Source organism: Rosa chinensis, chromosome 2 (genome assembly GCF_002994745.2).
Source record: "Rosa chinensis cultivar Old Blush chromosome 2, RchiOBHm-V2, whole genome shotgun sequence".
NCBI classification, from domain to species: domain Eukaryota; kingdom Viridiplantae; phylum Streptophyta; class Magnoliopsida; order Rosales; family Rosaceae; genus Rosa; species Rosa chinensis.
In genome coordinates, this window is record NC_037089.1 from 46,261,867 (window position 1) to 46,275,614 (window position 13,748).

General features: G+C 37.7%; 1 protein-coding gene and 1 long non-coding RNA gene across 2 annotated transcripts; one reads left to right on the forward strand and one right to left on the reverse strand.

Annotated features, from left to right (window-relative positions):
* Positions 1 to 5,036: 5,036 nt before the first annotated feature.
* On the forward strand, positions 5,037 to 5,705 carry LOC121051699. The gene is made up of 3 exons (XR_005806521.1): positions 5,037 to 5,048; positions 5,252 to 5,335; positions 5,655 to 5,705. It is a non-coding gene; the product is annotated as an uncharacterized LOC121051699 (long non-coding RNA).
* Positions 5,706 to 7,616: 1,911 nt separating this feature from the next.
* LOC112184380 lies at positions 7,617 to 10,746 on the reverse strand. The gene is made up of 3 exons (XM_024322638.1): positions 10,673 to 10,746; positions 8,905 to 9,974; positions 7,617 to 8,677 (listed from the first exon to the last, which is right to left on the reverse strand). The coding sequence occupies exons 1-3, from the start codon at positions 10,711 to 10,713 to the stop codon at positions 7,617 to 7,619; spliced, it is 2,172 nt and encodes a 723-aa protein (XP_024178406.1). The 5' UTR covers positions 10,714 to 10,746.
* Between the last annotated feature and the right edge of the window lie 3,002 nt (positions 10,747 to 13,748).

Sequence of the window (13,748 nt, forward strand, 5' to 3'; positions counted from 1 at the left end):
TATGTCACTGCTATGTCAAAGCAAATAGAGTCGCCAGTAGAGCGTTCTTTGCTAGTTACTGTCTAGTTGAATACAGTTATTTGTTAGAAATGCATGATAGTTTTTCAAGATATTCTCTAGATACTTATTGTAATTAGGGGTTTAGGCTCAATGTCTCCCCCCCCCCCCCTTATATTCGACAGTTTCATTAATCAAGGCTTGAGGGCAGCCGCACCAGCCCTTTATTAAAAAAAAAATATACTAAACTAGATCAAATCAATGGATGAACCAAATCTGTCAAACCTGAACCATTCATGTTCATAATTATAAATCATGATTTTTTGTACCTTAACAATTTTCAATTTAATTGAATTTTTTTTCTAATGTGATCTATTCATGGAGACCTAAAAAACTAACACTCCAGATGCCAATATATGATTATATCCATTAAAACTAACCTAAAATGGATCTCTTAATTGAATCACACACACACACACACACACACACATTATGTAGCTGCCTACGCGATGCTGCGGATTTTATTTATCTCCTTAGAGTATTTCTATTGGAACCTCCAAATTTACTCACTTGACCTCTATGCTTTTTACACCTCCTATCAAATTTTCACATACTAAATTTACTCATTAAACCTCACTCATATAATTAATTTACAAACAAACTAAGATCTTTATAATAAAAAAACTTAGTCATTTCAATGATTTAATTACGGGGTTGACCAGTTACACATTTTTAGTCCAATATATGCCTAATCACTCCACCTTCATCTAATTGTGCCCACTTACCCAATTCTATAGGTTCAAGACTCATATAGGTTCCGGAAACAAACATTATTACGTTAGTGCCACTGCACTAATACCGCACGACTCGTCAGTTACCAATCCCAATCAAACGTCAAACCGTTTCAAATCTCTTCCTCCCTCCATATCCGATTCTCTCTCTCTCTGCCTCACTCCCTCTCTAACTCTCTCTCTCTCTCTGTGTCACTGACCTGAATTCTCACCGTTAAACGTCGACGACGCGTCACGGTCCGACTGTTGTGTTTCTAATTTTTTCCGGCTTGGGAGATATCGAAACAGGTAAAAACCCTATTACGACTCCGTTATCCAGTTTATGCTTGATTTCTGGGGGATCTATTACAAAATCTTTCGTTTAAAGTAGATTGAAGTTACATTTTGGTGACAATTTTGCGAAATTTTTAGAACGAGTTTGCATCAATTACTGAAATCGGTGAAATATAGGGTTTCTAGTTCATAACTGTGAAAATATGATTCGAATCTTAATCAGTACTCTAATACATTTATTTTAGATGAAATGAGGTTGGACCTGAAGCGTATTGTGAAGGCCCTTTTAAATTGGTAACATTAGTGCCCCCCAGTAGAGTAAGTACTGGGGGGCCAATTATCACAAATTCACCCATTTGGCTGAATGAAATATGCTATTGCCATATAATTTAGTGTAAAACTGCAGTAGTCGTTCAAGATATGTTGTATGTTGCAGTATACTGGGGGGCAGTAGATAGTACATTTACCATCTAAATCTGTGAAGTTTGTACATTAATTGTTATTTTGACTGTGAATAACTTCTATAAACCGTGAAACTTGTGATGCGGTGCTTTGTCTGATGCAAATTGTGATGGCTAGTGGGGGGCAGTAGACCATTTATTGACCCTCCTAATGCAGTCTAGTGGGGGGCAGTAGACAGTTTATTGACCATCCTAATGTGGGGTTTTGTATGTTAATTGTTGTTTTGAGTGTGAATAACTGCTGAAACATGGGATGCGGTGGACTGTTTGAAGGTCTACTGGTGGGCAGTAGACTAGTTAGTGCCCACCAATAATGTTTCTCTTAGGACACAGTACTCATATTTTGTTGATTATGTAATGATCATTTTTGGTCTTCTTTGTGATATAGTGCATTAAACTGTGAATCCAAAAAACTTGTCCAAGTTTTGATGGCTTAGTGGATGACAGTATACACATTACTGCCCCTCAATAATAGGGTTTCTGTAGTAAGAACCCTTCTATTAGCTATTTTTGATTAATCATTGTGGTTTTAATTTCGGTGCAGAATGGGTAGACCAAAATTCACTTTGATGAGTGACTCAGAGGAAGATGACCGGAATTCACAGAGTTCCGATAACTGTACTGAGGCCACATTTAACCAAACGCTGCAAACAAAGTTTGTCGAAATAAGAAAGAGGAACCGACAACAGGCAGCACATATTTCTGACGAAGGATCCTCTGAAGAAGAAGTTAAAGAAGATTCAGGTCGATCGTCTGAAGAAGAATCAGAATCAGAGGGTGAACAGACAACGAAAAGGTTTGTAATCAAAACGAGAAAACAAACAAAAAGGAAACAACTTATAGAGGAAGTGGGTTCAGAAGAAGAAAAACCAAAGAAGAAAGCGAAGAAGCAAATGAAAAAGGCAGTTAAAAAGGAGAAGCAAACTGAGACAAAGAAAGCAAAGATTGAGTGGAAGCAACAGAAGTGCACGCTCAGTGCATTCTGGAGGATGGTCAACGGTCACAAAGACAGAATACCAGACCGAACGAAAGAGATTTTGATGGGCACCAACTTTGGTGAAATGATGGAGCCTTTCTGGCAGGACAAGATAACAGAGATCCAGCTGCACAAACATGAAGCGGACCTGGAGATACTCCTAAGGCACTTTGACCGTACAGACAACAAGTGGAAGTTTGGTGATAGTGTTATGGAAATAACGGAGGAGGATGTCACGGCTTTGTTTCACATCCCCGCTGAAGGAGAGGTGTTCAATGTGAACAGGAGGGTGGTAAGGGAAGATATGGAAGACTCCCCGATATTTGGTAGCCCTTTAAAGACGCAGGCTGTCCTCAGAACAAGGGTGGAGTCGACACTGATAGATGAGTTGACAAAGCCAGCAGAAGAGAAAGATGCCAGGAAGATAGCCGTGCTAATGATGACATATCTATTCAGCACATTCTTCTTCACCCGAACCGGTGCTCAGATCACCTGGGATATGGTCGCGATCTGTGAACGGATTGAGACCATTAACATGTACAATTGGCCAAGATTAATTCTGAACTTCTTGATGGAAGGGTTACAGAAGTATAGGAGGAACAGTCCATCTGTTTTGAATGGATGCCTTCTTATCATCTATTACTGGTTCCTTGAGAAAACCAAGGCAAAGACCTGGATTCCTGGAAGGGAGAATGAGACTCCACGATTCATCCGATGGTCAATAAAGGAAATTTTTAGCCTGGAGCAGTTGTACATGAACGAGAACTTAGCTGTGGTAAGAAAATTACAAAAACCTTGTTTGATTTATACCTTATTTTCAATGTTGCCAACACATTACTTACTTGTTAAATGTATCAGGATCTGATAAAAGCTGGACCATGGTCTACAAAAATTAGACTGGAAGACATCGATCTGGATGAAGAGGTGCAGGACACACCAAGCTTTGACAACTGGGTGAGTGGCACAACTGAGCTTCTAACTATGTCTAGTGGGGGGTAGTAGATAGTTTATTTACCATCTAAATGTGTGAATTTGTACATTAAATGTGATTTTGACTGTGAATAACTGATATAAACCGTGATTTTTGGGATGCGTTGAAGTTTTGATTCAAATTGTGATGGTTGTTCAGGTCTAGTGGGGGGCAGTAGACAGTATGTTGACCTTGTCTAGTGGGGTGCAGTACTATATGTGGGGTAATAAACACATTACTGGGACCCAGTAATGTGTTAATTCAGTAATAGGCCGGTAATAGATATGTTAAACATAATCCGTCTTCCGGTATTTCTGATGTTTGTTGCTAAAATTGAATTGTTTACATGTATATATGTGCTTCTATGGCAGTCTACTGGTGGGTAATAATCTTGTTACTGTCCCCCAGTAAACACATTATTGGGGACCAATAGATTGATGGTTATGGTTATGTTCTGTTGGCAGGTACCACTGGCAAGCCAAGCAGAAGAGCAACAAACAGAAAGGCTGACGGGGAATATCAAGGAACTGATTAGGGAGATGGAAGAAGCCATTGGTGAGACAAAGCCCGCAAAAGAAATGGAGGTAAAGTTAGCAAGGCTTGCCAAAGCAAATGAGGCCCTGATTGCACAGAACAAGGATTTATGGGGAAAGCTTAGGGTTGCCGACGAGAGAATTAGGGAGTTGGAAATTGAAAAACGGGCCAAAAATAACCTCATCAGGGCGCTGTACATACGGCTTGAAAGGGAGAAAGGAGAGGTCCCCCCACCTCAAACCCAACTTGAGATAATTCCTTTCAAGCAAGTTGTGGTCCACCATGATGAAGTTGAGGATGAAAATCCAAACTTTGGACCGAGCGTCGGAGAGGAAACACATCATGCAGCTAGTGCGGGAAAGTCGACGGACACGGTGACATCAGCGTTCCCTATTGCACAAGAAGTACCTGAAGAGGTGAATGAAAGCAGTTTCCCAGTGGGGCAACAAAAACATGGGAATGAAGATGAAGATGCCCAGCTTGACAACATTATAAGGAACATTGCTGAGGCAGAAGTGATGCAATTAGTTGGAAAGGAAAAAAAGAAGGAACGGAAACATGCTGATGAGGAACAGACGAAGAAAACTCCGGAGATACATTCGATAGTGAAAAACGTGAAGACATACCGGAGGGCTGCCAAGAAAGCTAGAGAGGAGGAGTGGGAGTACGACACTCCAGAAGTGGCAAAAATTTCAAAGCGAGCTGCACCTAAGAAGGCAGGAGTCATGCTTCAAGCCACTGGAAAATTTCACAACAAGTTAAAACTTAAGGGAGTCAAATGCGATAAGCAAACATGGAAGACATTGGATCCTGCAGTGGCAAGGTATTATCGAGACTTCTTCAACGTTGCTCAGAAAGACACGTAAGTACACATTGTGGTTTAAAATTGGTGTGACAATTTAATTACCGGTTTACATACAGATAGTGTTGGAATCTAATGTTTCTGTTTCAATAGGACCGAGTACTGGATCAGCAGTGATCTTCTACGCCAGATCACGAAGCACGACCTAAGAGTAATAATCCAGGAGGGGGACATTGAAACTGACGTAAGTATTTCAATGAGTCGATCCATTCAACTATCTACTGCCTGACAGTAGATAGATTAATGCCCAATGGCTCGATTCAATAATCTACTGCACCCCAGTTTAAAGATTACTGCCCCCCAGTAATCTCATCAATAAATGTAATAGTTCATTTGTCATATTACTTATAAAGTTTTGATGCATATTCCACGTACTGAATTTGGCAGGTGATCGCCGTTTACATTGACTTGCTGAAGTCTGATGCAGAAAAGCAAAGTTCGCAAGTGGGATTCCTCACAGTAGACGCTTCTGTAAGTAGCATAACCCAAATCTATTCAGTTATGTGTTTATTCGGAAGCCACATTGAGTAACATGCTGAAATATGGAGTACCCTTTGTGGTTACTGGGGGGTAGTAATCTATCTACTGGGGGGCAGTAGATTGTTTATGGCCCACTTTGTGGCAATAAGTATATATAATTTTGTGTTTTGTAGCAGTTCTGTATATGAATTTCATATCGTAATATTATTGCACCCTAGTAATAAGTATACTACCCCCACTGAATGAGCAAAATTTGAACTAGATTCAATGATAAGTTAATTGAATAAATTTTGTTACGTTATGTTTACAGTATTATGCCATAAAGTATGAACAGACGAAAGAACAGGAAGAGGACACTCGGCCTTTTGAGTGTGGAGTCGAGACTATGATTTATGAACCACTGTGGTCCGTCTTCCGTTTCAAACAGGTGCTATTACCAATTCACCACATCACAAGCATGCACTACACATTACTGGTAATCGACAATGAAACAAGGAGATTCAGCCATATGAATTCATTGAGGCCACCAGTACATGAATTCAACAATGAGGAGAAGTACCACCTGAATGCAGCTAGAGTGGTATGTAGTAATTACAGAAATTCAGTTTTATTTTTTAAATACTGTTGGCATGCTTTTGTGGAATTAAAAATCTATATCTGCTCATAATAGGTAAAGCACATAAAGAAGTTCATACATTCTGTGAACTTGACTAAGATGAGAATGCCGGGAGAAAGCCAAGATCCCAATGTCACACGAGAGAAATGCAAAGGCGAAGATGATAACGAAAACCTGATTATCGTTGAAGAAGCAATGACCGAGGAAGAAAAACAGACCAGGAACTGGATCTTACAGAATAACGTTGTGGAGACAGACTATGAACTCTATGAAGACTTTGACTGCCCGCAACAGAACCCATCATCGTAAGTACATTGAAGTAAAATATTTGTCATAATACTTGTATAACATTTGTCGTTGCTGCGTACATTCCTAAACATGTCTAATTTTTTATGCTACATTACAGTGGTGATTGCGGACCCTTTATGCTACATTACATGGAGAGCATTGTAAACGGCGTGGAACCAACCAAGGAAGGTGGGGACAACATGCGAAAAAGACTGCTTGAGAGGTTCATGCACTTAGTATTGGGAAGAAAGTGAGACATGGGATTAGATATTACATATTTATACATGTAGTTTTCATATCCGAAGAGTAGGGCGTGTACAGTTATCGTAATAGTCTAGTCTTCAAACTATGTTGAAATGAACTGCATTATTAGATGATATAGTATACCGATGCTGACTTCAATTAGAAGCAGGTGCTTTACAAAAAAATGCTCCAAATTAGACATGTTACTACCTTATATGTCCAAGTTAACAAATTACTGCCCCCCAGTAACCCAATTACTGGCCCCCAGTATTGTCACCCAAAAAGCTATAACCCTGATGGAAAATTGACCTTGTGTTACGTCGATTCAATTATAATCATCCCAACATTAAGAATCTGACATGCGAATGGGAGGAATGTTTATTTGATCCTCAATAATAACAATTACTGCCCCCCAGTAACCAATTACTGGCCCCCAGTATTGTCACCCAAAAAGCTATAACCCTGATGGAAAATTGACCTTGTGTTACGTCGATTCAATTATAATCATCCCAACATTAAGAATCTGACATGCGAATGGGAGGAATGTTTATTTGATCCTCAATAATAACAATTACTACCCCCCAGTAACCCAATTACTGGCCCCCAGTATTGTCACCCAATAAGCAAAAACACTGATGGAAAATTGACCTTGTGTTACGTCGATTCAACTATAATCATCCCAACATTAACAATCTGACATGCGAATGGGAGGAATGTGTATTTGAGCCTGAATACTATTAATTACTGCCCCCCAGTAAACCAATTACTGCCCCCCAGTATTAACATCAAATAAGCATTAAACCTGTTAAATCATCATCCCAACGGTAAGAAAATGACATGTGAATAAGAAAATTTTTATTTCAGCCTGGATAAAAACAATTACTGGCACCCAATAATCAAATTACTGTCCCCCAGTATTGCCACCGAATAATTACTAATCCTGCTGCAAAATGGAAATTGTGCTATGTAGATGCAATTTTTTTCATCACAACAGTTGGAATATGACATGTGAGATAAAAATGTTAATTTGATTATGAATATAAACAATTACTGTCCCCCAGTAAACCAATTACTGCCCCCCACTAGACAAAGTCAAACCCTAAAAACTCTCTACAGAAACATATACTACTGTTGAACGAGAGGTTCAGTGCAGCTCAACTTGTTATGAGTGCCCATTTTTCCACAACGACCACAACGAATCAGCTTCTTTTCAACCTCTCCAACCGACTTGAACCGCTTCACCCTAGGCCTCCCGGGGGGCCTCTTCGCAAGTGGAGGTAATATACATTCAGAGGCTGAATCCGAAGAAGACATATCAACATTTGTTATCGGATGGATAGGAAAACTGTAGCTCTTCTTGAACATACCAACATGAAAGTACTTATCAATATAATCATACACATTTTCAGAGGCTGCTTGTAATGCAGCGAGGCCGTGAGGACAAGGAAAACAATTGATCTGCCATTTAACACATGAACAAGCATGATCGCAAATGTTGACAACATATGAAAAGTCAGATCGAACCTCATAAACTCCAGGACTTGAATAATGGACACTGAAACGACGAGATTTCTCCATCTGCACCTTCAACCTTTCCTCCATTTTGGGAGTTAGTTCTGAGGTCCAACGTTCTGCTTCTTCCCTCCTTTTACCCGCCATCTCCATTTGTTTAATTCTTGTCTGGTCAAGCATACTGTAGACTGGCATCAAACGCTCAATTGCAATCCAAGAGTTAAATGATTCAGCAATCCCATTAGCCATAATTCCATATCGGCAGCTAGTATAAAATGCACGGCACCAATTTTCCACAGGCAATTCAGAAAGAAAAGGGTCAATAATATCGGCACCTCCAGCTTCTCTAAGCAACCGCAAATTGAAACGATATTCCTTCTGAGTCGACGAATATGCGACCTTAAAAAACTTCTGCTTTACATCTTCTATCAGTTTTGAATTACCTTTACCCCTATATTTACTGGCAAGGTTTGCCACCAAGTGCTTGTAACAAAACAGATGAGGATTACCGGCAAAAACCTTATCGAAAGCGCTCAACAATCCAACACCCCGATCACTAATAAATGTGATAACTCTCCCTTGAGGTTCAAGCAGACACTTCAAATGTTTGAAAAAGAATGTCCAGTTTGCATCTGTCTCTGAATCACAAAAACATACAGCTAGAGGATAGAAACCTGCATAAAACAGATCACATAAAAATCAGTCTACTGGGGGTCAATAATGTTGTAATTTCACGGCAGTACAATGTCACAACGTCGTACAGCAATGTAAAAATGATATATATCACAATGAGAGAAACTAAAACAAGAAATATTAAGTTCACAGAAAAAACTATAACAAAGGCCAATATTACTGGGGGACAAGAATAAATTTATGGGGAGGGAATAAACAATTCAGTTACCTTGATTCCCATTCCTTCCAGTTGCAGACAGAATCTGTCCCTTGTAAATGCTTTTACCAAACGTTCCATCAACATACAACACTGGCAAACAGAATTGGAAGCCTTCTACACAACCTCCATAAGCTACGAAAAGCCTCTGAAAACGATTTGAAGATGGTTCAACCTCCAACACAAAAGAAGAGCCGGGGTTACTCTGCAAAACAGCTTCCTTATACCAAGATAACTTGCTGAACGTGTCTGCATCGGAACCATAAATCGCTTCCTTGGCCCGATGCTTTGCTTTCAAGGCAACCTTGTATGAAATATCAAACCCATATGTTGATTTAAACTTGCTCATAATCTCCCTTGGCTTCAATGAGAGATTAAAAGTAACATCAGAAGCAATGCAAGTCTTGACAACCTTGGACCCCAAAAGCTTGTGTTTTTGAGTCCTAACTACACCCTTGCAGGTGTGAGTATTATTCAACTCTGTGATATACAGGCAACCATTGGCAGATGATGAAAAAGCACGAATATGCCAATCACAACCTTCCGTTCCAACATTTGCACAGACTGCATGAATACGGTCCAGATCATTTCTCAGGAATACAAACTCGAAACCAACTGCAATTGCATACTTCCTGAGTTTTTCACGGAGCTCAGCAGCGCCATGAAACTTATCCCCGACGTTATGGATATAAGAACTCCACTCATCAGACAAATACGTCTTGTGAACTTCAGTCCTGAATGCATCACCTAAATAATCATCTTCATCAATAACTTCCGAACCACTATCCACCGAACCGTTTCTCCTAAAACCTCCCCCAACCTTTAAAACTGAAATATCGACACACTCTAGCCTGTGAATCCTGGCAGAGCAAAACAGCATCTGGAAATCACGATCATTACGCAGAAAACAGACTTCACAACCTGGAACTGAATACTGAAGCTCAACATTATCAGTTGGGAAAAACTGGAATGTACGGAAAATGTCTTCATACAACTCAGAGTAGTCCATGCATTGATTCAAAGGAATCATATAACCTTTGCCAGAGTAAAGACACCTAGCAACCAGAGGATCAGGCATAGACCTACGAAGAAATCACAGTCAGACCATTCTATTATTAGAACAAAAAACACATATTACTGCCCCCAAATAAACTTAATACTACCCCCCAATAATGAAATCAAACCTACCAAAACGAAGATGAATTAGTACCAAAAAACTTTCAAAATGACGAAAAAGATAACAAAAACAACAATTACAACTACTTAATAACACATTAAAACATTACTGCCCCCCAATAAACTCAATACTGGTCCCCAGTAATATAGTCAAAACAGCCATTTAATCTTTGTAAGGTTAATAAATTGCAATGTATTCAAAATAAATCATCAGTAAGCAACAATTATAGATACTAAAATATCGTTGAACAACATTATTGGCCCCCACTAGAAATATTACTGCCTCCCAAGAATATAATCAGAACTACCGCAACACTCCGGGTACCAGCTCAACCCCAAAATCCAAACATGAATTCAACGAAAGAAACACGAAATTAATACAAAAACTCAAACCTAACACAATGCACTCAAAAACACCTGGAAATTCAATACCAAAATAACAAAAACAATTCATAATCGAAACAAACGCCTGGAAGCTCTGATTCAGAAAATTCAGTTCGAAAAATAAGACAACAATTCGTACAAAAAAAATCCGAAAATCAAACATATTAAACAGAGCTAAAAGCCAAACGGATTCGATAGAGGTAAAGAAACAAAAGCAAACCTCAGTGGATGAACTCGAAGAGCATCTGAATCACGATCCATGTGAAAATCACAACAGAATTCCTCCCTATATGAATCGCAAATACTACTACCACCAACTCTAAATCGCAGAAGATTCACACACCGAAGACACCGATCATCCGTTAACCGGGAGCAAGACGCTTCTCTCTCCTGCCTATATAAATCGCACAGCTGCTCTCTCTCTCTCTAAAATGATAAAGCTCCACACTCAAACCCAGAGAACTTCTCTAACTACATATACAGCCGAACCTCTCTCACTGAAATCGGAGAGCTTCGCTCCCTAAATCCCGTTTCTGTTACGATTTCAAAACGTTCAGTTATAGTGCTTTCAGTTATAAAAGGGCAAAAGCGTCCACAAAAATGAATAAAACAGCCACACGTTTAAAAAGTTGGGTAATTGGGGTTTAAAAATGAAAACTAATGATTAATTGGGCAATCTCTTAGAGTGTTTGGGTAAATGGGGTCAAATGTCACAGAAATGGGGTAACCGATCATTTTCCCATTTAATTACTCTATAAATCTTAATTACATCTCCATTCTTTAATCAGATAACATAAATCTCTTATCCAATAAAAAAAAATCAAACACAAGGTATTGAGTTTTAAAAATTAATAAAAATAAAATAACATGAACTATTATGTGATTTTTTTAATTTACTTTTTCTTTTTTAGCTGTTCAAAAAAAAAAGATTAATCATTTTTTCTTAATGTTTCTCTATTTTCTGTACCTCATGATTAATTATTTAAATATTTTTTATTTATTTTTATTTGCTAGATCTTTTTTTTCCTTCTTCTTTTTACAAATATAATAAATAGATTTAGATTTAGATTTAGGGCATAATACAATTTATTTTGTTCTTCCTGACCAATATGCGTTCAATATGCATATCATACATTTTTATCTTAATCATAGTTTTATTTCTTAATATATATATATATTTATATATATATATATATATATATATATATGAATGCTTTAATGAGTACGTAATGAAATTGGAAAATGGAAATAGATAGGGAAAATAATAAAGAATGCAATCTAATATTATTGAATTCGAAAGTGTAGAGAAAATAAATATAACCATTTTTTGGGTATAATTATTGTCCCTAATAGTCATTTTATAGTAGGTTATATATGTCATTTAATAATTCATAATAGAGTGAGGTCAAGTGAGCAGATTTGGAGGTCCCAATAGAAACTCTCTGCTCCTTAATTTTTAAGGTGATAGTAAATATAGCAACAAAACATAACTAAAAGCATTGCTACTATTTCTAGTTGAACAATTCTTGGATCCATCCCTGGGTGAACCTGCTTGTTCACCCCTCTTCCAACCTACCAATCAGAAATAACCACATATATGTTGAGTAAATAAATAAAACTCTACCTTAACTATTTATAAAAGAACTAATAAAATATAAAAACAGAATTCCAACTCAATTAAGGAACGGACGTTAGCTAACGCCGTTCCCAAATCCATACCGTGCTCTTGGCCAGGACGAAGAATAGAGGAAGTTTTGAAACCTAGAGACGCCTCAGTCAATCCATACTGACTGTAGCTGCAACTATGGATACCATCTCTGATGAGGATGAAGAACAGATTGCGCTTGGATAAGCGGTAATATTTATATCAGCATATGGTTTCGATCAAGTCATACGGTTCAAGGAATTCATGATTAAGCTTTCATATTTTGTTTATATCATATGGGGATTGATATAGTGTGTTTTGACATTTATACATATACATCTGTTTACATGTTGGCTTTTGGTGTACAAGTTTACTGGCATAATTGGTTTTTACAAGCTTGTATTCCTTATGGCGGTTCTAAAGCCCAGTCGAATGACTAAAGTGTATAATTGTCCATTTGTTCTGATATTCATGACCATGAACTATTCTCAGGATAATTTTTTTTTCGATACTTGAGTTAGATTTATAAACAGGTAGCTTAAAAAAGGGATGTGGAAGTGTTTTATCCTGTGAAAACAGGGATACATATCTTGTAGCTCGTAGAAGTATTCTAATCCTTATTGTGTCAGATTGTCTGGTATAGGAATGCTTCTTTAAGACTGCATAAGCTTAGCCTTCTTCTGTGTTGGAGCATGGTCTGCACTAAATCACTTGCCAAATTGTTCAAGACTTTGAAATTCTTACCTCGGAAATTTTTATATTTGTAAATGGAAGTTCAGAGATGGACTTTCTAGTGACTCCAAGTATGGAAAGACCTCTTGGGTGGTCAGTGATTTTGGAACCACTTTTGCTTAGGTCTCTGTTACCTGATTTTTTCTAAATATATATAATTGGGACTTAACCATGAATCTCTTTTGCTTAGGTCTCTGTAAGATATTTTGAAGCAATTGATACCTGTCTCTCAAAGTCATATTGCATATATGGATTGTTTTATATCTCCACTTTGTCTGTGTATACATGGGATAAAAACACTTGTTTATTACTTGCCCGAACTGCTGCCTTCTTCTCTTAAAAAAAAAAATTACTTAATTGAAGTCTCTGTTGCAGTAACTTATTTTTCCTAGTCAAATGGAATATAGCTTGATCAATTTTTCTTCTTCGTTAATAGTTGATATCGTGGTCAAAATTTAAGTGAAGGCAGCAGTTCAGTTTAATATGTAGGTAACAAATAAAATTTAGTTCAGTTCGTTAATAGTTGTAGGTAACAAATAAAAATTTAGAATTAATATGTATATTGCAGGTTACAAAAAATATAGTATGTATAAATAATGAGTTATTAAGTGGTAGAGAAGTTGCTTTTCTAGATGAGGATGAATTCGGTTTGCAAGGTTATGACGAGTTCAATTTGCTGGGTGAGAATGGAATTGATTTGCAAGGTGAGGAACAAGATGATTTAGTAAGTGAGGAAGAAGATGATTTAGTAAGTGAGGATGAAGTTGATGTGCAAACTGAGGAGACTTTTCAATGTAATGATTATTCTTTAAGTTCAAATGAAGACAAAGAGAAGAAAGAAGAACTATATATTGGAATGGAGTTTAGTTCTGATGAGAGCGCATATAAAGCTTATGCTAAATATGGAGGAAAATATGGT

What these genes read in the sequence shown, in the direction of transcription:
- LOC112184380 (XM_024322638.1), bottom strand. Translation starts at nt 10,713, where the DNA reads ATGGATCGTGATTCAGATGCTCTTCGAGTTCATCCACTGAG. An exon ending in CTTCGAGTTCATCCACTGAG is followed by an intron (nt 9,975 to 10,672) that starts GTTTGCTTTTGT and finishes ATTTCTTCGTAG; the next exon opens with GTCTATGCCTGATCCTCTGG. An exon ending in TGGAAGGAATGGGAATCAAG is followed by an intron (nt 8,678 to 8,904) that starts GTAACTGAATTG and finishes TGTTTTATGCAG; the next exon opens with GTTTCTATCCTCTAGCTGTA.